At 37.2% G+C, this 23416-nt stretch overlaps 1 protein-coding gene across 2 annotated transcripts in view; it reads right to left on the bottom strand.

The window, feature by feature from the left end:
• POC1B (POC1 centriolar protein B) overlaps positions 1-23416 on the bottom strand; it is a 116971-nt gene that overhangs the window by 24546 nt on the left and 69009 nt on the right. The window contains exons 10-11 of one of the 2 annotated variants that reach the window (XM_049884024.1): positions 22045-22125; positions 6552-7333 (exon numbers count right to left, since the gene is read on the bottom strand). In XM_049884024.1, coding sequence (XP_049739981.1) covers positions 7286-7333; positions 22045-22125 — 129 coding nt within the window. In that variant the 3' untranslated portion in view covers positions 6552-7285. Of the gene's footprint in view, positions 1-6551; positions 7334-22044; positions 22126-23416 lie in introns of those variants that run through there. The other variant, XM_049884023.1, reaches the window with a different exon arrangement.

A 23416-nucleotide genomic window follows, 5' to 3' on the forward strand; every position in this document is an offset into this window, starting at 1 on the left:
TCAACTTATCACAAATCCTATCATAAATCACTTAAATGTCTCTCAAATTAACTTGACTCTCTTGATCTCCACTTGGATGATCCTAATTCCAGCTATCTTCTCCTTCAGTACTGGATCACGGATGTAGTCTCCTAACTGGCTTCTATATGTCCATTCAGCTGCCTGGTAGATTAATTGCAAAATACAAGGACAAATTCCTGAAAAGGCCTGCATGCTCTGATCCCTATATTCTTCTACAGGCTCCCTTTACATAACACCTCACCCCCTACCCCGCCACCCTGGGATCCAGCCCTCTTTTCAGTACATAGCACTCACCAAGCTCCCCCAGAAGATACAGCCTTTGCATACACAGTTCCTTTTGCTAAGAATATTCCAGTACTCCAATTCCTCTCACCTCAACTCTTTCTTAAACTTTAAATCATTTTCAACAAATAGTGCTGAGACAACTGCATCTCTACATGCAGAAGAATAAAACTGGACTCCAACCTCACAACATATGTAAAAATTAACTCTAAATGTTAAGTGCTAAAACTATAAAATTCTTAGAAAAAAATTGGAGTAAATGTCCATTATCTTGGATTTGGGGCAAATGGTTTCTTAGATACGACCCAAGAACACAAGCAACAAATGAAAAAGATAGATAAATTTGACTTCATCAAACCTCAAAACTTTTGTTCTTCAAAGGGCACCATCAAGAAAATAAAAAGATAACCTACAGAATGAGAGAAAATATTTACAAATTGTATATTTGACAAGGTACTTGTACTTAGAATGTATTTTTAAAAATTACAACTCAATAATAAAAAGACAAATAACTCAATTAAAAAATGGTCAAATAGCCCTGAGATAATCTTTAAACCAAAAATATTCCCTGAAGTCTTCTTAAAATCAGAGAAAAGTTTAGCTCAACCAGTAAAGACTGTCTGCCTTGAGCATTGTGCTCTTTTAAGATCTATCTATATGGGATCAAACTGACAATAGCAACTCGAATGATTAAATAGGAAACAGTAAGTTTATGCTAAAGGGGGGTGGAACAACTCAGAAAAGGAGGGTGAGAATAGTTGCACATCCGGAAGAATGTAATTGATGTCACTGAATTGTACATGTAGAAATGGCTGAATTGGTGTATACTCTGCTGTATATATTCTCAACAACAAGAAAAATAAATTAAAAATGATCAAAGAATTTAAATAGACATTTTTCCAAAGAAAATACATAAATGGCCAATAAGTACATGAAACGATGCTCAACATCATTAGTCTTCAGGAAAATGCAAATCAAAACCATAATGACATACCACTTCACAACCACTAGAGTGGCTACAATAAACAAAGACGTTAATAAGTGTTGGTGAGGACGTAGAGAACTTGGAACCCTTATACCATGTTGGTGTGAATGTAAAATGGTACAGCACTTTGGAAAACACTCTGGCAGTTCCTTAAAAGGTTAAATACAGAAGTACCATGTGACCCACATCCCTAGGGATATATACAAAAGATTTGAAAGCAGGGACTCAAAGAGATACCAATGTTCACATCAGCATTATTCAAAATAGCCAAAAGCTGGAAACAACCCAAGTGTCCATCAATAGATGAACAGATAAGCAAAATGTGGTATATACATACAATGGAATATTATTCAGCCATAAAAAGAAATGAAGTTCTGATACCTGCTACAGCATGAATGAACCTTGAAAACCTTATGCTAAGTGAAAGAAGCCAACATAAAAGACTATATATTATATGACTCCACGTATATGAAATGTCCAGCATAGACAAATCTACAGAGACAGAAAGTAGATTAGGGGTTGCCTAGGACTGGGACGGGGGACAGTGAAGGGACTGGCAGGGAGTAAAAAGTAGGGTTTATTTTTGAGGTAATAAAAGCATTCTAAAATTGACGGCTGCACAACTCTGTGAAATTTTCTAAAAACCACTGAATTCTATGTTTAAATGGGTGAGTTATATGATATGTGAATTATCTCTCAATAAAGCTGTTTTTAAAAAAGCTTAAGATTAGTACTTCTCAAACTTTGACAGACACACAAATCATCTGGGGATCTACTAAAATACAGAGTCTAATTCAGCAAACTTGGGATGGGACCTGAGAATCTGTTCCCAGGTGATGCCCAAACAATCTTTCCATGGAACACACTTCAAACAGCAAGCCTTTGGACCTCAGCTCAAACTTTTTCTGAGAAATTTTCTATAATCCTATCACCCCCATTCTTGGTTTAGTTAAACACCTCTAATTCATACCCTTATTGTACAGGTAATTCTCCATGATGGCTTTTGCTCACCATTATAACCTACTTCTCCCCACACTGAGATCCTACCATAAAAAATTAAAAAATAACTAACACACAAAAAAAACCAACCAAACCCATTGCTGTTGAGTCGATTCTGACTCATAGCCACCCTATAGGTCCTACCATACCCAGACACCATAGTACATGGCAAATTCATTTTTAAGAAATTAATGAATAATGTCCACCGAGCCAGCAGCCCCTGACTCAGGCCGAGTCATTATCCTTCTTTCACAATGCTAACATTACAAGGCTCACCACCCTGACTTCAGCTCCAACAGAAATCCAGCTCATCTTTAGTTAGCATTCCCAGAGATTTTCTATCCCTGCCAAGACTCACTCATTTGGGGTCTGGAGAGCTATGGCTAGAAGAATAATTCATTCCACGTGTATTGGCCTTTCTACTCTAACACAGCTGGCTGGCCATAGTTTCCATGTATAGTCTACCACTACTCCAGATTTTCTTGTGTCCGGTATATAAGAAGCAGAGGAAAACATACAAATCCTGGTTATTGCGGTCAGATGGAAATATCCCACCCTTCTGTGAGGAATGGGGTCAGAGGGGGTAGGCAGGAGAAAAAGCACAAGTTTTTAATACGTTCTGATTTTTTTTCCATTCAAAAATTATTGTCTAGATTCTCACAAAATTTACTTTTTTTTATATTTGGGAAAACAATTTTGACTAAAATATGAAGAAAAAATTATTTAAGTTAATGGCTGGATAAAACAACAGGAATACTGCATGAAATAAGTTGTGGTGAGAGAGTACAATGGAATGGCCTAATTGCAAAACCTACACGACAGGCAGAAGCGATGCCATCGATGCCAAGAGAGCTGCCTGGAAAGAGCGCCAAAGTGAAAACTAAAAACAAACAAAACATATTCACAAATATAGTCAGAGTTTGGGATATAAACTCTGTGACTATCATTTCCCTTGACTAATAAACACATAAAAATAGTCAAGAGTACTTAGTAGCAGGAATAGAATGTAATGCTTTTTTAAAAGGTTATTAATATAATATCTCAGAAAACTATTCTCTTAACAAGTTTTAAATACATTTAAAGGGAGGTGTAGTTTATCTTGAAATTTCAAAAATTTTTTCTCAATGTTAGCTATTTAGTAAACATATCAGTATAGTCGGTTGGAAAACAGTGGCATATTTTCTTCATTAATCTCATTTGCTTAAAATTTCCCATATCATTTAACTGGGCATCAGACAAAGACTGTTTTTCTTGGGGGAGAGGAGAAGGAGGGAAGGACTCTCTGACACATAGTGCACAAAATGTAAAACAGCCATTGGTTTATAGCGTTTATAGTTCACAGAACACTTACTTATATAAATTATTTCTAAAGAAATGAACAAAATAATTGCTTAAGTGGTGTTACCAAACCAAACCAAACCCAGTGCCGTCGAGTCAATTCCGATGATGAAGTGGTGTTAGCATCTTGATTTTTCCCCAGTAATTTTACTGAATGTACTGAATTGTGCAAAAAGAATACAGCATTTTCTAAAAGTGCACATCTAGGAAAGTACATTTTTTTAGTCAAATTCTTCAATTTTTCAAATAATTCTCCAAAGCACGAGACAGTCTTTACTTTATGTGATAGTGTATTTCCAGTTCTATTTAAACTAAGTAACTGCCCAACATGCACACTTCTGAATTTAGAATAACATTTACTCAGCATGGTAGCTTGCCTGATGCTAGATGTCATTTAAAATAAAATCGTTTTATATAATGTCAACCTTATAGAATGGACAAAGTAGGGCACAAATTCATTTTATACTGAACCTGAAGCTTCAAACAGAAGAAATGTCCTAGTTCCTAAATGTCCTAGGAAATAATACCTGCACACACCAGAGCTAACAGCAATAACATCACCAAAGAATCACGCCCCCCACCCAATTCCTGTTTTTCTTAAAAAATAATGAACAAATAAAAAATGAAAGTTAGTGGTGGGGTGAGGGTGGGAGTCTAGGGGTAGCAATAAAAGAAAAGTAACAACAGAGCCCTGCCAAGGGAGGCAAAGCCATTCAATTGTTATGAGATTTAAAGATATTGATAGGTTGAATAATTATTCATGCCAGGAAGCTATATCCACACAATTAGGCTTGAACAACATACGACAATCAAGCCATATGGTACACCTTCTGGATAGTCAGTAAGAGACAAGTATGCCTAAAATGCAATTCTTTTTGATGAGCTTTCTAATACTAAGTAAAGGATCTGTGCTCACTAAAGTCTGATACATGCCGAGGATTTAAGGACTTGGCAAGTAGAAGCAGACAGTGTATAAAATCTCAAAGTAGTCTTCACAGCCAGTTACAAGCACTGACTCTAAGGCCTTTTTCCCCACCTGCTCCCAAAATGAAGGTTCTTAATACTCATTTGTATCCCCGCCCCCCGCCCCGCCCCAACCAGGGATACTGATCAAGTCTCTCTGCCCACTATACCTCTATAAACATTACTAAGGTTAAGTCATATGGGCAACAAGGAAGCTAAAACCAGGATTCAGAGTGGCAGAGGTTGTGGTCTGGGTGACTTAACTATTGGGAACAAAGTACGTACATGGGTTCTGAGTTTGGACTCTGAAGTTAATCGAACCCCATCACTAGCTTGCTTCTATCACTTCCCAGCTATGTGACCTTGGAGAAGACACCTAATCTTTTAAGGTTAATTTGTAGAATGAAAAAAAATCCATGTACATGTTTATTTATTAAGGAGGTAAAATCCTTAGTAATACATGAAAAATGGTGGCCACTTTTACAGCAACCATAGGCATGTAGCAAAAATGCTCTTCAGTCTGATTTAGGGAAACTTTAAAATACTTGTCTATTATATCGCATTCCCAGATGAGAAAACTCAAGACGGTAAAGTTGGCAATTCTCCTAAATTACTTTATAAATTTAATGTAATCCCAGTTAATACTTAAATAGGACTTTTTTGGGGAACTTTAAATTCTAAAGATCATATGGATAAATAACATTTCAGAGTATCTAAGAAATTTCTGAAAGAACAAGATGTACACTCTATTTTTAAAAAATACTCTAGAATGCTTCGAAGGCCAGCGTAGCAGGGGTAGGGGTCTGGGGACCATGGTTTCAGGGGACATCTAAGTCAATTGGCGTAATAAAATCTGTTAACAAAACATTCTGCATCCCACTTGGAAGAGTGGCGTCGGGGGTCTTACACACTAGCAAGCAGCCATCTAAGATGCATCAATTGTTCTCAACCCACCTGGATCAAAGGAGAATGAAGAACACCAAGGTCACAAGGTAATTATGAGTCCAAGAGACAGAAAGGGCCACATGAACCAGCGACTACATCATCCTGAGACCAGAAGAACTAGATGGTGCCTGGCTACAACCGATGACTGCCCTGACAGGGAACACAACAGAGAACCCCTAAGGGAGCAGGAGAGCAGTGGGATCCAGACCCCAAATTCTCATAAGACCAGACTTAATGGTCTGAGACTGGAAGGACCCCGGTGGTCACGGCCCCCAGACCTTCTGTTGGCCCAGGACAGGAACCATTCCCGAAGCCAACTCTTCAGACATGGATTGGACTAGACAATGAGTTGGAAAGGGATGCTGGTGAGGAGTGAGCTTCTTGGATCAGGTGGACACTTGAGACTATATTGGCATCTCCTGCCTGGAGGGGAGACGAGAGGGTGGAGGGGGTTAGAAGCTGGCGAAAAGGACACGAAAACAGAGAGTGGAGGGAGAGAGCAGGCTGTCTCATTGGGGGAGAGTAATTGGGAGTGTGTAGCAAGGTGTATATGGGTTTTTGTGTGAGAGACTGACTTGATCTGTAAACTTCCTCTTAAAGCACAATAAAAATTATTAAAAAAATACTCTAAAGCTACAATAATTTAAAAGTGTGATAATGGATCAAGAACAGACAACAGGTCAATAAGATGAAGAGAAAGCCTCCAAACATTCAAAGTACGTAAGAACTTAATGTTTAATGAAGGTAATACAAATGAGTAAGGAAAGAAATAATACACGTTGAGAATACTTTATTATAAATCTGTACCTCATAGCTATAATTAACTTATCTGAGATTTAAGATTTAAATATTAAAATGAACATAACAATAGGGAAAATGGACAAAGCTTATGAGTAGGCAAGTCTCAGAAATACAAATGAACGATAATCATGAAAATATGTCACAAGTCACTAAAATGCAAATGAACCTGGTAATATTTTTTGCTTATTAAACTAGAAAGACTTTTCAAAAATTAAATAAATATAATACTTAGTACGTGCAGAAGTGCAGGAAACAAGAACTGTCATATGGTACTAGTGGGAACACAAATCTGTATAAAACTTCTGGAATGAAATTTGCCTTAAGTTTTTTTTATACGTTCTTATCCTTGAATTCAGTAATTCCTCTTATAGAATGTGTCTCTCCCTTTCAAACACACCTTTCTAAATTGGCTTTGTGATGCTGAGACTGGGGCTCTGCAAACTATTGTTTTCTCTTGCTGGTAGGCTCTGCCAATAAGACACACTGGAAGGAGACCAGAAGGCCATAGGAAGTAAAAAGGAACTTGCTCCTTTCTGCTTGCATGGGTTCCTGTCAGCCTTTTCCAGCAACAGCTCTTAACCCTCCTGGAGATACTAGTACCAGCTGACCAGTGCCCCTCTTCAAGGTCTGAGTCCAGCCCTGTGGAGTCTGTCCTACAAGCTCTGGAGGCTGCAGGGCAGGGTTCACCCCACCTTCAAGGTTCTCTGAGTTCTAAAAACTCTAACCTATTTGACTATACTTCAAAATGTTAACAATGGTTTTTGGTAATAGTTTAGCTTTTGTATTTTATGTAAGGGTGTGTATGTGTTATCTAGTTTTTGTTTTTTACTATACATTCCTTCTATAATTAGGAAAGTTATTACTTTAAAAACATATACATTCACACTACCCAGTAGTTAAAAAGCACGTACTCCAAAGCTCCAGACAGGATTCAAAACTCAGCTTTGTTACTTACTGGCTAGATGACCTTGGGCAAATTCCAATGCTATTTGCAAGACACTGAGAAAGAATTCTGTTAATAGATAAATATAGTTTTGTCTTTACAAAACTGGAATCATATCATTGTTATATAATTTTTTTCACTTGATATATGGAATATTTCCCTGTCATAAACATGAACATGACATAGGGATATACAATTTTTGTTTTTTAATTTTGAAATAACTTCAAACTTACAGAAAAGCTGGAAGAATAATAAAAAAGGACTCTTATATACCCTTCATCTAGATTCATCAATTGTTAGCATTCTGCCACCTTTGGTATATCATTCTGTACCTATCTATTTATCTGTGTCAACTTTATTTTTCTGATCCTTTGAGAGAAGCTGCAGACACCATGTTCCTTTGCCTCAATTACTTCAGTGGGCATTTTCTAAGAACAGGGTCATTCTCTTACATAACCACAGTACAACTGTCAAAATCAGGAAATTTAACATTGATATTATTATCTAATATTCAGTCTATATTCAATTTTTCCTGATTGTCCTAATAATGTCTTTTATAGTAATTTTCCCATGGATCTAAGATCAAATCCAAGATCACACCCAGTGCATTTGTCATTAAACATGGAATGACAACATAATATTCATCCACGTATAGTTGTTACTGTTGTTAGGTGCCGTGGAGTCAGTTCCCACTCATAGTGACCTCATGTACAACAGAACAAAACACTGCCCAGTCCTGCACCATGCCCACAATCATTGTTATGCTTGAGTCCATTGTTGAAGTCAATATGTCAATCCATTTCATTGAGGGTCTTCCTCTTTTTCGTTGACCCTGTACGTTTCCAAGCAGGATGTCCTTCTCCAGGGACTGATCTCTCCTGACAACACGTCCAAAGTATGTAAGACGCAGTCTCACCATCCTTGCCTCTAAGGAGCATTCTGGTAGTGCTTCTTCCAAGGCAGATTTGTTCGTTCTTTTGGCAGTCTGTGGTATATTCAATATTTTTTGCCAACACCATAATTCAAAGGTGTCAATTCTTCTTCGGTCTTCCTTATTCATTGTCCAGCTTTCGAATGCATATGATGAGACTGAAAATAGCACAGCTTGGGTCAGGCGCACCTTAGTCTACAAGGTGACATCTTTGTTTTTCAACACTTTAAAGAGGTCTTTTGCAGCAGATTTGCTCAATGCGATGTGTCTTTTGCTTTCTTGACTGCTGCTTCCATAGGTGCTGATTGTGGATTCAAGTAAAATGAAATCCTTGACAATTTCAATCTTTTCTCCATTTATCATGATGTTGCTTATTGGTCATGAGGGGTTTTGTTTTCTTTATGTTGAGGTATAATCCATACTGAAGGCTGCAGTCTTTGATCTTCATCAGTAAGTGCTTCAAGTCCTATTCACTTTCAGCAAGCAAGGTTGTGCCATCTGCATAACACAGGTTGTTAATGAGTCTTCCACCAATCCTGATACCCAGTTCTTCTTCATATAGTTCAGCTTCTCAGATTATATGCTCAGCATACAGACTGAACAGGTATGGTGAAAGGATACAACCCTGATGCACACCTTTCCTGACTTTAAACCACGGAGTAACCCCTTGGTCTGTTTGAATGACTGCCTCTTGATCTATGCACAGGTTCCTTTGAGCACAGTTACCTGTTCTGGAATTCCAATTCTCTACAACGTTATCCATAATTTGTTATGATCCACACAGTCGAATGCCTTTGCATAGTCAATAAAACATGGGTAAACATCTTTCTGGTATTCTCTGCTTTCAGCCAAAATCCATCTAACATCAGCAATGATATCCCTGGTTCCACATCCTCTTCTGAATCCGGCCTGAATTTCTGGCAGTTCCCAGTCAATATACTGCTGCAGCCACTTTTGAATGATCTTTTGCAAAATTTTACTTGCATGTTATATTAATGATAAAAAAAAAGATAGTGTCTGATAATTTCCTCATTTGGCTGGATCACCTTTCTTCGGAACAGACATAAACATGGATCTCTTCCCTGTATATAGTATACTTTTATTTAACCAATATTCTGTTAAGGGACATTTGGTTTGTTTCTGTTTTTTAAATTTTGCTGTTGTAAATAATGCTGTAATAAACACCCTGAAGAGAAATCTTCATGTGTATATCTTACTACTTCTTCAGAATGATCTGCTATGTATCATTCAAGGCCCACTCAAAAACAGAAACCACAACAGTTATTTTGACAGAGACAATTTAATATAGGGACTTGTTTAAACACGGTTGGAAGTTTGGAAAGGCTAAAAAAGGGATCACTGAACTAACAACAGATAGTAACTGCATGAAGCAACTCCGTTCCTAGGGCTGGGAGAACAAAGGAAAGAGGTTGAAGTTATTAGAAACTAGACACTCAGGGGCCCCTTGCTGAGCTGGGATGGTTTGTTCACAAGGAGGAAGAGGAATGTTCATTAAAAAGACATTCTGAAAAGGAAGAGGAAATGCCTGGCATTCCTTCTCCATCTCCCCTTCAACTTAAAACAAACAATAAATAACTCTCATGTGCTCGGGTAAAATAATCCAAATACACAAAAAGTAAAAGAATTTTGCCACTATAGCACTGAAACCTACCAAAATTCTGCAGTGATTCATAAAGCAATTTAAAAAAAATACATATGATATGAAAGCTAAGGTTTGTAGTGGCCATGATTATCCCAAGCAAGAGAAAAACAAAATAAATACTGTAGGAATTAGCAAAACATAAAAGATCAAACTATACTAAAACATTCTTCAACTGTAAAAGTCAATTCAAGTCAGTTTGAAATTTCCATGACAGGGCTTGGTTGGTTGATTTAAAGCAACAAGGCTTTATTTATGCTTGACGATGTATGGCTGTGCACACAGTATGATATCTTTTACTGCTGCCTGACCAGCTCAGACAGTAAAATTAAAGAAACTGAAAGACACAGAAAAGTAAGAACCAGCACTGAATCTTAATAGCCAGTTCACTCAGACTCTGAGGTTTTTAAACTCTCTTAAGCCCTAAAATATTTGACACAGCTTGACCTCAAAAAGCACAAAAAACTGACTAAAAAAATTTACTTTAGCCAACTTGCTGACCACATCCACCAAGTAATTAACTATTCAGTGGCTAAATAAAGGAGCAAAACTTTTCAGGCAGCACCAGATAAGTGAAATCAGCTGGGTATAGACATATGGAACAGCTGAAAACTAAGTTCACTGTTTTCCGTGAAGACTTCAACAGACCCACAAATGGCATTTAGCTCCACAGTAAACCATCCTCTAGGTCAGCAGGAAGCGCATTATGGGCTGACAGTCCGGGAGACAAGCCCTCTTCAGAGTGCCACGGTAGTAATTTCCGGTGTGAAGAGCTCACTGCTGCTCTTGCATTCTTCAGGGTGCATGTCTTCTCATCTCAGAGGATGTTGCTCTTCCACAGGAAGAGGAAGGAACCAGTTGTTACTGGATGTGTGGGCTGAGAGCTGTCGGGCATTTTCTGCATGCCTCAGCCTCAGCTGTGGGAACTGTGGATGCGGTTTGGATTCCCAGGCCGGGGACAGTCCATCTTACTGCAGCAGTCAGGAGGTCATGGTGTAGAAATACAGTATCTCAGGAAGTTAGATAGTAGAAAAATACCTAGAACTTCAACATCTCCAGCCCCCCAAAATGTGCTAATTTTATAAAGGAAATACGAAAAAGTATTTACTCTGTTGGGCTCTCAAGTATGAAGTTTTATAAAACCCTCTTGAAGAGTATTTTTTATTAAAATTTTCTATATAGAAAAGTTTAAGTACTAAATTATTTTTATTAACAGGTATAAGGACCAGTTTCATTGCATATAGTATTATTTAACCAGGTTTTTTATTTTAAAAATTTAGCTAATTTGTATATAATTTTTGGTAAAAGGAAGCATTCAATTAACATAAGTTTTCTTTCCCTATGACCTTGAAACTTAAGGGGAATGAAGCTCAAACGAGTAAATTTTTCAATATATCTAAAGCAAATACTTGGGACTTAGTGATTATTGTGACTTTTATTAAAATGTAAACTTCATTTGGAGGAAAAAGAGAAATGCTTTGGCCCATATTATCAATTTCTTTTGATACTATCCTAGTAAATTTTGCAGATTTTCAGATCTCTAAAAAAAAAAGCATGCTCCCTCTATAGGCTAAAAAGTTTTAGTTTAGTTTTGTTTTTTTAAACAATCCCTGAGACACGTTTTTTAAAAAGGTCAGCCATCACATTCACAACTGTTAGTGAATTTTTATAACATATGGGTCATGATGTACTACTTCAAAAGCAAGCATTCAATTAATGTGGAAATAGTTTCTTTTCCATCTCTAATATTTTCTCTAAAACAGTTTGTATTTGAAAAAAATATAAATCTTGCATTTTTTATTTCTAAATGGTAAGAGATCTGTGAAAAGGTTGTAATTTTGTTATTTCTATTAATTATCATGTATATCATTTTTAGGTGCCTTTAATTACTTCACTTCTTAAAATTTTAAAGGGGAATGTTTTAAAGTTACTTCTCATACCTCATAAGGAGAATTCCTATTTTCCTCCCCTTAAGAGCTCTATGCAGTTAACTTTTCAAGTTGCTAGATAAAAAAATTACTGTATCACACTTGACACATATACTATCATTTGAAATGAAGACTAAAAGTCTCTTAAGAAAAGGAAGATAAATTTTTTAAGGCACCAGCTATTGAGTTCAGAGACCTGGATTCTACAAATGCCTATGTTCATTTCCTTTCAATTCCTTAAAACAGGGGCAGCAGAAAGATGATGCATGCCCACTGAACCAGTGCCTAAAGATATCATAAATGTGTGTGTCCTATAGCTTAGTAAGTGGTCACAATGTTACAAAGAAACACCTAGTTCCAGAAATCACATCCACTAAACTTATAAAGGAGCCCTGGTGGCGCACTGGTGAAAGGACTCAGCTGCTAACCAAAAGGTTCGTGGTTCAAACCCACTAGCCGCTCTGAGGGAGAAAATGTGGCTATCTGCTTCTGAAAAGATTATAGCCTTGGAAACCCTATGGGGCAGTTCTTCTCTGTCCTATAGGGTTGCTAGGAGTTGGAATCACCTCGACAGCAAAGGTTTTTTTGGTGAACTTATAAATCAAATCCCACTTTATAAACTGTTGCAAAGGTAAAAAAGAACCCACCTATACTCCCAAATTTAGAGGACATTAATCTGCAAATCCAGAAACATTAGCATACAGAAAAGCAGAGAGAACAGGAGGTTGTGCAATAGGATTATCCATTTTCCTAGAAAAGCAAGTGGGAATCTGGGGAAAATAAATTACATATCGCCATTTTACACTTTCAAGGTTACAACTTTTAGTTTTTGAGACATTTGGTTTTGCATACACTGAGTTCTTTCAAGTCAGTCTTTCCAAATCTCTGCTTACATAAGCAGTCAGGAACTGGAATAACTCTGAACTAGTTACGCAATGTTGTCTAGTAACCAGGATGAACTGTTGCCACAACATTCGCGGAAATATTCTCTCTGTATCTGCAAGTTTACTCTTTGTATGTCCACCTATTTTGTCAATACATTAATATTTTTCAGGTAGCAGACACTGTATGACAATCTCCATGGGAGGGTGCAACTTTTTTCCTCCTAAAAATAGGCCGAGGTGAAATCTTTCCAAAAGAGAAACCAGTGCACCTTGCTAAAAGATGCAAATCTAAATGACATCTAGAAGGGAGACTGTATGTTACCACTGCACTTCCCAAAGTCAAGGAAATAGCAGTGTCTCTTGCACTGAGCACTTTCAGCTGAGCACTTTCCTGATTCTAGAACAGAAGACAGAAAAAACACAGTTCTTTTTTTCTCAGCAACCCCTCTGCCAAAACGATGCAGGGCCAGGAGATAACCTAAACTACACTGAGATTACTCAGGGCTACACCTTACTGTCCCTGGGGGAAGGAGGCAGGGAATCCCACAGCTGACATCCAATCTGTCAGGAAATCCTTTTGGCTCTGTCTTCAAAATAGAGTCAGAATCCTATCACTTATCACCACCATCTCTTCTATCACTCTGGGTCAAGACACTATTGCCTCCTGTCTAATTATTTAATTAGCTTCCTAATTAGTCTCACTCCCAGGCAGAGTCATGTCCCTCCTCTGAAGTAAACTTCTCATGTGTCTTTGTCACTTACCATTCGAACTTCTATCCTGGCTTCTCATCTGGGGTGCCCTTCCCAAATATTCACATGACTTGTCCCCTTCATTCCTTCAGTTCTTTACTCAAATGCCACCTTTCACATGACTCTTGTCCTGGCCATCCTATTTAAAATCACACTCCTCTTCCTATTTACCTTCAGTGTTTTTTTATCTTTGCATTTTTTTTCTGTCCATTATATTATATAAAGGAGCCCTGGTGGTACTGTAGTTAAAAGCACTGGGCTGCTAACCAAAAGGTCGGCAGCTTGAACCCACCAGCTGCTCCTGAGGAGAAAGATGGGGCAGTCTGCTTCCGTAAAGATTTCATTCTTGGAGCAGTTGTACTCTGTGCTATGGGGTTGCTATGAGTCAGAATCAACTCAGTGGCAACAGGCTATATTATATAGTTTACTTTTTTTTTGTCTATATTGCTTGTCTCCCCTACTAGAATATAAGAATGTAGGTTTCTCTGGGGCAGGTATTTTCATTTTGCTGACTCTTCCTAAAGCCAAGAAAAGTGAGTGGCACAGAAGAGTTGCTCAATAAATATTTATTGAGAAACGTGTTAGTGGGAGTAGGTACCCTCCCTGGATTCTACCATATCTGCTATCTGCTGAGTTAGGCAACTGTCATGGATTGAATTGTGTCCCCCCAAATATCTGCTAACTTGGCTGGGCCATGATTCCCAGTAATGTGTGATTGTCCACCATTTTATCATCTGATGTAACTCCCCATGTGTTGTAAACCCTGTCTCTATGATGTTGATGAGATGGGATTAGTGGCAGTTATATTCATAAGGCAGGACTCAATCTACAAGATTGGGTTGTGTCTTGAGCCAATCTCTTTTGAGATATAAGAGAGAACTGAACAGACAGAAAAAGGAACCTCATACTACCAAGAAAGCAGAGTGTGTCCTTTGGACCCAAGATTCCTGTGCTGAGGAGCTGCTAGTCCAGGAGAAGACTGATGACAAGGACCTTCCCTTCAGAGCTGACACACAGCAAGAGAAAGCCTTCCTCTGGAGATGATGCCCTGAATTTGGACTTCTAGCCTACTGGACTGTGAGGGAATAAATTTCACTTTGTTAAAGCCACCCACTTGTAGGATTTCTGTTACAGCAGCACCAGATAACTAAGACAGCAAGTTAAGGACCTGAAACTTAACTGACGCACTTTCATTACAGTAATTAAGTATTTTCAGTTACTTCTGAGGCATCTACTTATTCTTGCTTTCTCCACCTGGAACACCCCATTCAAAGCCCTACCTATCTCAAGAACTGCTCAAAAGTTATCTTCTGGAGAAGTCCTCCAGCCCATAATGATCTCTTCAGAATCCTCCCATTAACAGCCTTTCATTTGGCAATCATGTGTACTTCATGTAAATTGAGACTGCCATTTATTTCTTATACTATTATTTTCTTCTGGCTAGGTTGTAAGTTTCTTGGGGACAGGCAACCATCTTGGCAATACCCTCGGCATCTCACATAATGCCTTCATGTAGTACATCATTAAATATTTTCACTGATAGGGACACAAAAGACTGTAGATGCTTGATTTTTTTCTATAACATAAAACTCTCAGTTTATTGTAAGGAATTGATTTGACCTGAAACATTACCCCTAATTCTAAGGAAAGACATATACATTTCGTTCATAGCCTTAATGGTTACCAGAATGAAAATGAGAAAAGGTTTTAGTCCTCTAAAGAGTCTAGTGTTTTTTGACAATCAGGGGAATACTAGCAAGAATATTAATTTCATTTTTTTTGTTTGTAGGGCAGATAATAATAAAGTTAATAAACCAAAACACAGAAACAAAGTTTACCTAAAATAATTATATATATATATATTCCTAGAGTATTTTAAAGTAAATTTTAATTAGTTAGTATTTAAAAAAAAAAAAAAGAAATATTTTATATTAGGATACAGAATAGAAATTTCTATCTTGCTTGCCTTTTGGAAGGTCGGGGGAGGTAGGGTCTGGAACATTCCAAGTAGCCACACTGTATGTCAATACTAATGCTAAATAATGTTCTAGTACAAAACTGATGACAAAATCTTAGTCTAGTGTTAATGAAATTAATGAAAATATTAAAATAATTAAATAGAAACTTGAACTAAATAATCTTTAGATTTCAGTAATAAAAAGTGACAATGTAGCCAGAATAACAATTCAGGAATTTGAAATCAACATTTTTAATCTATGTCTATAAAAGAGTCAGTACTTCAATTTACAGAAACTTTTTACAGCAAAGCTTTAAAAATGCAAATTGGTAAGAGCTTACTTTAATCCCCACATATTCTATCATATTTCCTGCCTGGCATTAGTGACACAAGTACAAGGCACACAGACATCAACTGTTACACTACATGCCATAATTTCTTCTCTGTAATAGGAACACTGGGTACTGGGTAATAGGAACATATCAGAGCATAAATAAGGTACCAGTACCTTTTAGGCTACAAATCATCCTTCACATGATATGAAATCAAGTCAAAACAGGAGGGGAAAGTAACTACTTCTTACAATATAATGAAACTGCTTTTACCCTACTAAGAAATTTGACAAATTAAGGTATTTGAAGAATAATCATCTTTACGTTTCATCTTGATGAAATAAATTTCTAAGGAAACTTTCTTCCAGTGTATAAAACCAACCAAAGAAACCCACAAAAGGGACAGTAACCACAATAATAAACATGCAAACTACCTTTAAACATTGTTTTTTGGTTTGTTTTTTACCTTTCAGTATTTCTCTGGGTATTTAAATTATAATCACATGCAAGTTCATATTAAAAATGTCGTTAGGTGCCATTGAGTCAATTCCAACTCATAGTGACCCTATATACAACAGAATGAAACACTGCCTGGTCCTGCTCCATCCTCATAATCTTTGCTATGTTTGAGCCCATTGTTGCAGCCACTGTGTCAATCCACCTTACCATGGACTGAATTGTGTCCCCCCAAAATATGTGTATCAATTTAGCTAGGTCATGATTCCCAGTATTGCGTGACTGTCCATCATTTTGTCATCTGATGATTTTCCTGTGTGTTGTAAATCTTATCTCTATGATGTTGATGATATGGTATTAGCGGCAGTCATATCAATGAGGCAGGACTTAATCAACAAGACTGGATTGTGTCTTGAACCAATCTCTTTTGAGATATAAAACAGAGAAGCAAGCAGAGAGACAGGGAGACCTCCTACCACCAAGAAACAAGAGCCAGGAGAATAACGTGTCCTCTGGATCTGGGTTCCCTGTGCTGAGAAACTCCTAGAGCTGGGGAAGACTAATGACAAGGACCTTCCTCCTGAACTGATAAGAGACAGAATGCCTTCCCTGAGAGCTGGCACACTGAGAATTTGGACTTCTAGCCTCCTAAACTGTGAAACAATAAATTCCTGTTTGTTAAAACCATTCACTTGTAATATTTCTGTTACAACAGAACTGGACAACTAAGATTCATCTTGTAGAGGGTGTTCCTCTTTTTTGCTGACCCTCTACTTTACTAGGCATGATGTACTTCTCCAGGGACTGGCCTCTCTTGATAACGTGTCCAATGTATGTGAGATGAAGTCTCACCATCCTTGCTTCTAAGGAGCATTCTGGCTGTACTTCTTCCAAGACGGATTTGTTCATTCTTCTAGTAGTCCACGGCATAGTCAATAGTCTTTGGCAGCACCACAATTAAAAGGCATTAGTTCTTCAGTCTTCCTTATTCATTCTCCAGCTTTCACATGCATAAGAGGCGACTGAAAACATGATGCCTTGGATCAAGCACACCTCGGTACTTACAGTAACATCTTTTTTTTTTTTAAACACTTTAAAGACTTTTTTGTACAGCAGATTTTCCCAATGTAATGGGGCGTTTGATTTCTTGACTGCTGCTTCCATGGGTGTTGATTGTGGATCCAAGTAAAATGAAATCCTTGACAACCTCAATCTTTTCTCCGTTTATCATGATGTTGCTTGTTGGTCCAGTTATGAGAATTTTTGTTTTATGTTGAAGTGTAATGCATACTGAAGGCTGTGGTCTTTGATCTTTATCAGTAAGTGTGCTTCAAGTCCTCTTCACTTTCAGCAAGCAAGGTTGTGTCATCTGCATATTGCAGATTCCCCATTCTTCCTCATATAGTCCAGCTTCTTGGATTATTTGCTCAGCATACAGATTGAATAGGTATGGTGAAAGGATACAACCCAGATGCACACTGCTCCTGATTTTAAACCACACAGTATCCCCTTGTTCTGTCTGAACCACGGACTCTTGGTCTAAGTACAGTTTCCTATGAGTAAAATTAAGTGTTCTGGAATTTCCATTCTTCATAATGTTATGCATAATTTGTTATGATACACACAGTAAAATGCCTTTGCATAGTCGATAGAACACAGGTAAACATCTTTCTGGTATTCTCTACTTTCAACCAGGATCAATCAGATATCAGCAATGATATCCCTTGTTCCAAGTCCTCTCTGAATCCAGCTTGAATTTCTGGCAGTTCCCTGTTGATGTTACTGTTTTTGAATGATCTTCGGCATAATTTTACTTGTGCGTGATATTAATGATATTGGTTGATAATTTCCACATTCTGTTGGATCACCTTTCTTTGGGATGGGTACAAATATGGATCTCTTCCAGTCGGTTGGCCAGGTAGCTGTCTTCCAAATTTCTTGGCATAGATCAGTGAGCAATTCCAGCACTTCATCCATTTGTTGAAACATCTCAATTGGTATTCCATCATTTCCTGAAGTCTTGTTTCTCGTCTATGCCTTCAGTGCAGCTTAGACCTCATCCTTCAGCATCATCGGTTCTCGATCATATTCTACCTCGTGAACCGGTTGAACGTAAACCTACCGTGACTTTGTATTTCTTTTGCCTTCTTTTGATGCTTCCTGTGTTGTTTAATATTTTCCCCATAGAATCCTTCAGTATTGCAACTCGAGGCTTGAATTTTTTCTTCAATTCTTTCAGCTTGAGAAATGCTGAGTGTGTTCTTCCCTTTTGGTTTTCCATCTCCAGGTCTTTGCACCTTTCATTATAATACTTTGTCTTCTCGAGCTGCCTTTCGAAATCTTCTGTTCAGCTCTTTAATGCCATCATTTCTTCCTTTTGCTTTAGCCAATCTACATTCAAGACCAAGTTTCAGAGTCTCTTCTGACACCCATGTTGGTCTTTTTTTTCTTTCCTGTCTTTTTAAAGACCTCTTGCTTTCTTCATGTACGATGTCCTTGACGTCATTCTACAACTCGTCTGATCTTCAGTCATTAGTGTTCAAAGTATCAAAACTATTCCTGAGGTGGTCTCTAAATTCAAGTAGGATATACTCAAGGTCGTTCTTTGGCTCTAGTGGACTTGTTCTAATTTTCTTCAACTTCAACTTGAACTTGCATATGGGGAATTGATGGTCTGTTCCACAGTCAGTCCCTGGCCTTGCTCTGACTGATGATATTGAGCTTTCCCATCCTCTCTTTCCACAGATGTAGTCAATTTGATTCTTGTGTATTCCATCTGGCAAGGTCCATGTGTACTGTCACCATTTATGTTGTTGAAAAAAGGTATTTGCAATGAAGAAGTCGTTAGTCTTGCACAATTCTATCCTGCAATCTCTAGCGTCATTTCTACCACCAAGGTCGTATTTTCCAACTACTATACCTTTGTCTTCATTTCAAATTTTTGCAGTCCAATCACCAGTAATTACCAATGCATCTTGATTGCATGTTTGATCAATTTCAGACTGCTGAAGTTGGTAAAAATCTTCAATTTCTTCATCTTTGGCTTTTGCAGTTAGCGCGTAAATTTGAATAATAATCCTATTAACTGGTCTTCCTTTTAGGCATATTGATATTATCCTATCACTGATAACATAGTACTTCAAGATAAATCTTGAAAAAAAATTTTTTTTTTTTCACTATGAACTCCATGCCATTTGTTTCCATTTATTATTCCCGGCATAGTAGGCCATAAGATCGTCTGATTCAAAATGGCCAATACCAGTCCATTTCAACTCACTAATGCCTAGGATATCAAAGTTTATGCATTCTATTTCATATTTGAAGATTTCCAATTTTCCTAGATTCATATTTCGTACATTATATTAATGGATGTTTGAAGCTCTTTCTTCTCATTTTGAGTCATGCCATATCAGCAAATGAAGGTTCCAAAAGCTTGACTCCATTCACATCATTAAGGCTGGCTCTGTTTTGAGGAGGCAGCTCTTCCTCAGTCATATTTTGTGTGCCCTCCAACCTGAGAGGCTCCTCTTCCAGCACTGTATAAGATTTTCACTGGCCAACTTTTTCAGAAGTAGACTGCCAGGTCCTTCTTCCTAGTCTGTCTTAGTCTGAAACTCAGTTGAAACCTGTCCACCAAAGGTGACCCTGCTGGTATTTGAAACACCAGTGCAAAGCTTCCAGTTTCATAGCAACATGTAAGCCACCACAGTATGACAAATTGATACACAGTGGACATCAAAAATATTCAAAGCAATTGTGCTTTATGCCAGAGCAGAACAAATTTCCCTCACAATTATGTATAACTTGTTGTGCAGAAGCAAGAGAAAAGCAGCTGATATATAGAGGAAACGAGAGATTAAGAATCATGTGTCACTAACAGGAAGGCAGGCAAACAGAAGTGATTTCACTTTAGTTTCCTAACCTGTCATCTGTCAGTAAACTAAAAGAAAGGTGTATACACTGAAAATTCAAAGGAAAGTCCTTTACAGATACTCTTTATAAAAATCTGAATGTTTCATAAGCATCTACCTCTTCAGAGACTATTAGGAGTGGTTATGCTTTGCAGGGGTTGTGCAGCTATTTTCCAAATTATAAAAAGAATTTATCTATATGGGACTCCATTAGCCTAACTCCAAGCCAGTTTTTATAGCAAAGAAGCTTTTGTTTTGTTGTTAATTTTTTGTTTGTTCGCTTGCTTTATTTTTATGGAGCATTAAACATACAACTTGAAGTAACAGTGGACTCTTCCTTTTAATGCTTATATATTGGGTTGAACCATATGAAATTACTGAAATTAGACCATTTTTGCCTATAAAACAGCAATTTCATATGATTCAATTTAATATCATTCCCTATGTGGATAACTGTACTCTTTTACCTTATCCTGTTTTACAGCACAACTATAAACTTGCCATGTATGTGCACAGATCTGTCCCTTAAAAAGCTCACACACCACATTCCCTGAGTTAGGGTCCCACAACATAGACAAGTTGACTTTGGCACCTCTGGATTACCATTAGGGACAGACACCCTGTTGTCACTTGCTAAAGGGCATTTATGCCCACTTCCACATCACACTGTCTGTATAGACTATCTGGATTCCTCAGGTCATGAGGCTTCGCAAAGCTTGAAGAGAACTGGCAAAGTGAGTCTCAAAGGATGGACCAAAGATTTTTTGTAACTCTGGTATGTCCTAGGCCAAGAAAACCCAATTTTAGTCTACAGGCTACTTCACAAGGAGGTGGAACATCCCATATACCACCTATTTTTTTGTTCCCCTCTCATTGTTGGAGCCTTGGTGGCACAGTGGTTAAAGTGTTCAACTGCTAATCAAAATGTGAGCAGTTCATATCCACCAAGTGCTCCTTGAAACACCCTATGAGGCAGTTTTATTTTATCCTATAGAGTCACTATGAATTGGAATCGACTCGACAGCAGAGTTTGGTATGTTTGGTTTTTCTCACTGTAGGATGGAAAACCAACTAAGCTTAATTATCAGTTTCAACAGCATGCCTTTTGAGTCATTCAATTCAACATAATATATTCAACACCTACTGTAAGCTGGCACTGTGGCAAGAATTAGATGGTCTAGTTAATTTCTAATTAGTAAGTTATTAATGCAGAATGCTGGCAGTGTCATTTTATAAACATAAACACTTTAAGAGAGAAGACCACAGACCACCTTGAGGTTCTAGTTGTCCAACGATTCCTGGACTGGCTTTGACAGTAACCTGCTTGGTTGCCCTCCAGCTTATTTCCTGTCACCGCAACTTCTTATGACAGATTTAAGAATCCTCTCTGCTGTGGGATCGACACTGAAAGGACCCTTTAGTAATTAGAGTTTTTTTCTGGTAACTAAAGAGTATGTAATGTCATAAGGTCAGGGTTTTGTGTTGTTTTGGTTTTTATTTTGCCACACATTAACAATTTACCCAAAACATTGAACTAAACTGACACCATCCCAGCAATGTCGTCAAGGCCCAGGCCATTCCTCCCATCTGTTCTTATGACTAGTTTTGCACAAACTACAAATAAGTTTAACACCTTTGGAAGGCAATAAGCAAAACAGAAAATCTGTTCTGTGACTTCAAGTGGAATGTCACCTGGGTGGCACCTTAACAGGAGATGAGCTAGTATGGATTAGACCAAGCTTCAGGGTCTTAAAGGTAAAGGGTTTTTTTGGCACCTGGTACAGCACCCCCTGTGGCTATTTAGATACACTGTAAATATGTTTTTGTTTACAAGGTTCTTTCTATGCTAAAATGTTAGGCTATTTAACCCATATTTTATCCCTTTCGCCACATACCTTTCAAGGAAAATGGATTGTGCCAAATAATTAAATACTATATAAATATCAAAGCAAACTTACTGTGGTAGAATCAAAAGAAAGAACGTCCACAACCGGGGGATTAGAAGTCTGCAAATCCATTACCTCTAGCTTTGGATTAATCTGTACATTAGTGTAAAAAAAAAAAGGTAATATTAGATTTTTATACCAGAAGAAACTGTATAGTATTTGTAGAAAAGTAAGAGTATTTCATAATGTGTTCTGTAATTAAAATATGTTGGTATGGATATAAAAATTTTAACCAAAATATTAGCCTCCCAAATCTATCAACGTATACGAAAAGATTACCACAGATTGAGTTTATCATACAAATAAAAGTTTGCTTTCATATTAGAAAATCAATGTGATTCACCTATAGATTTTAAAAATGAAACGACCAACCTGAAAAGATGCAGAGAAAAAATCCTAGCCAGTTCATTAAGACAAAAAAAAGGAAATAAAAGGTGTTACAGTGTAAAAATTGGAAAGGAAGAAATAAAATTGTCATTCATATATAACATGATTATCTATGGAGAAATCGTAAAAGAATCTATTGTTAAATCATTAGATTTAAATGATTAAGAGTTTAACAAGATTGCTAGATACAAAATCGATACACAAAATCAATTGCATTTCTACACTTCAGCACAGAGTTAGAAAATGTAATTTTTAAAATGACACTATTTACAATACCACAAAAAATTGAAATACACCAGAATAAATACACAAAGACATATAAGGCCTTGAAGGAGAAAATAATAAAGCTCACGTGAATATATTAAAGAAGGCCTCAATAAATAGAAAGCTATACCATAAACAGCTCAGAAACAGAGCCCTGTATATAGAGAAAATACATTTAAGATTAAAATGGTGCCATTCATCAATACAGGAAGGGTGACTAGAAGTTGATAAAACTGATTCACTATATGGATCTATTCCTAATACTACATGCAGAGGTGGATAGCAGACAAATGAGAAAACTAAATGTTATGTTAAAACTATAAAGTTAATAGAAGAAAATGCAGAAGAATATCTTTGGAGCCCAGAGTTGAAAAGGACGTCTTAAACAAAAACTTCGAAAGTAAAACCGCAAGGCATTAAAAAAAAAAAAAGGTGCCTCTTATTATACTAAAATTAAGGAGTTCTGTTAACAATGGATGTCACAAAGTTAATAATCAGATAATGGAACAGGAGGAGATATTATGATGTCTAAAGCTGGAAAAGGAGAAATATCTAAAATATATTTAAAAAGGACAGCGACCCCAAGGAAAAAAAAAAGTTGTGAAAGAGAAACCCTAAAAGCTAACCAGCATATGAAAAGATGTTCAGAAACGTTGCTAACAGGAAAAAGGAAAACACCAGTTAACACCTATTAGATTGCAAAAACTAGAAAGCTCAGTGATGTTAATATTAT

Source organism: Elephas maximus, chromosome 4 (assembly GCF_024166365.1).
Source record: "Elephas maximus indicus isolate mEleMax1 chromosome 4, mEleMax1 primary haplotype, whole genome shotgun sequence".
NCBI lineage: Eukaryota > Metazoa > Chordata > Mammalia > Proboscidea > Elephantidae > Elephas > Elephas maximus.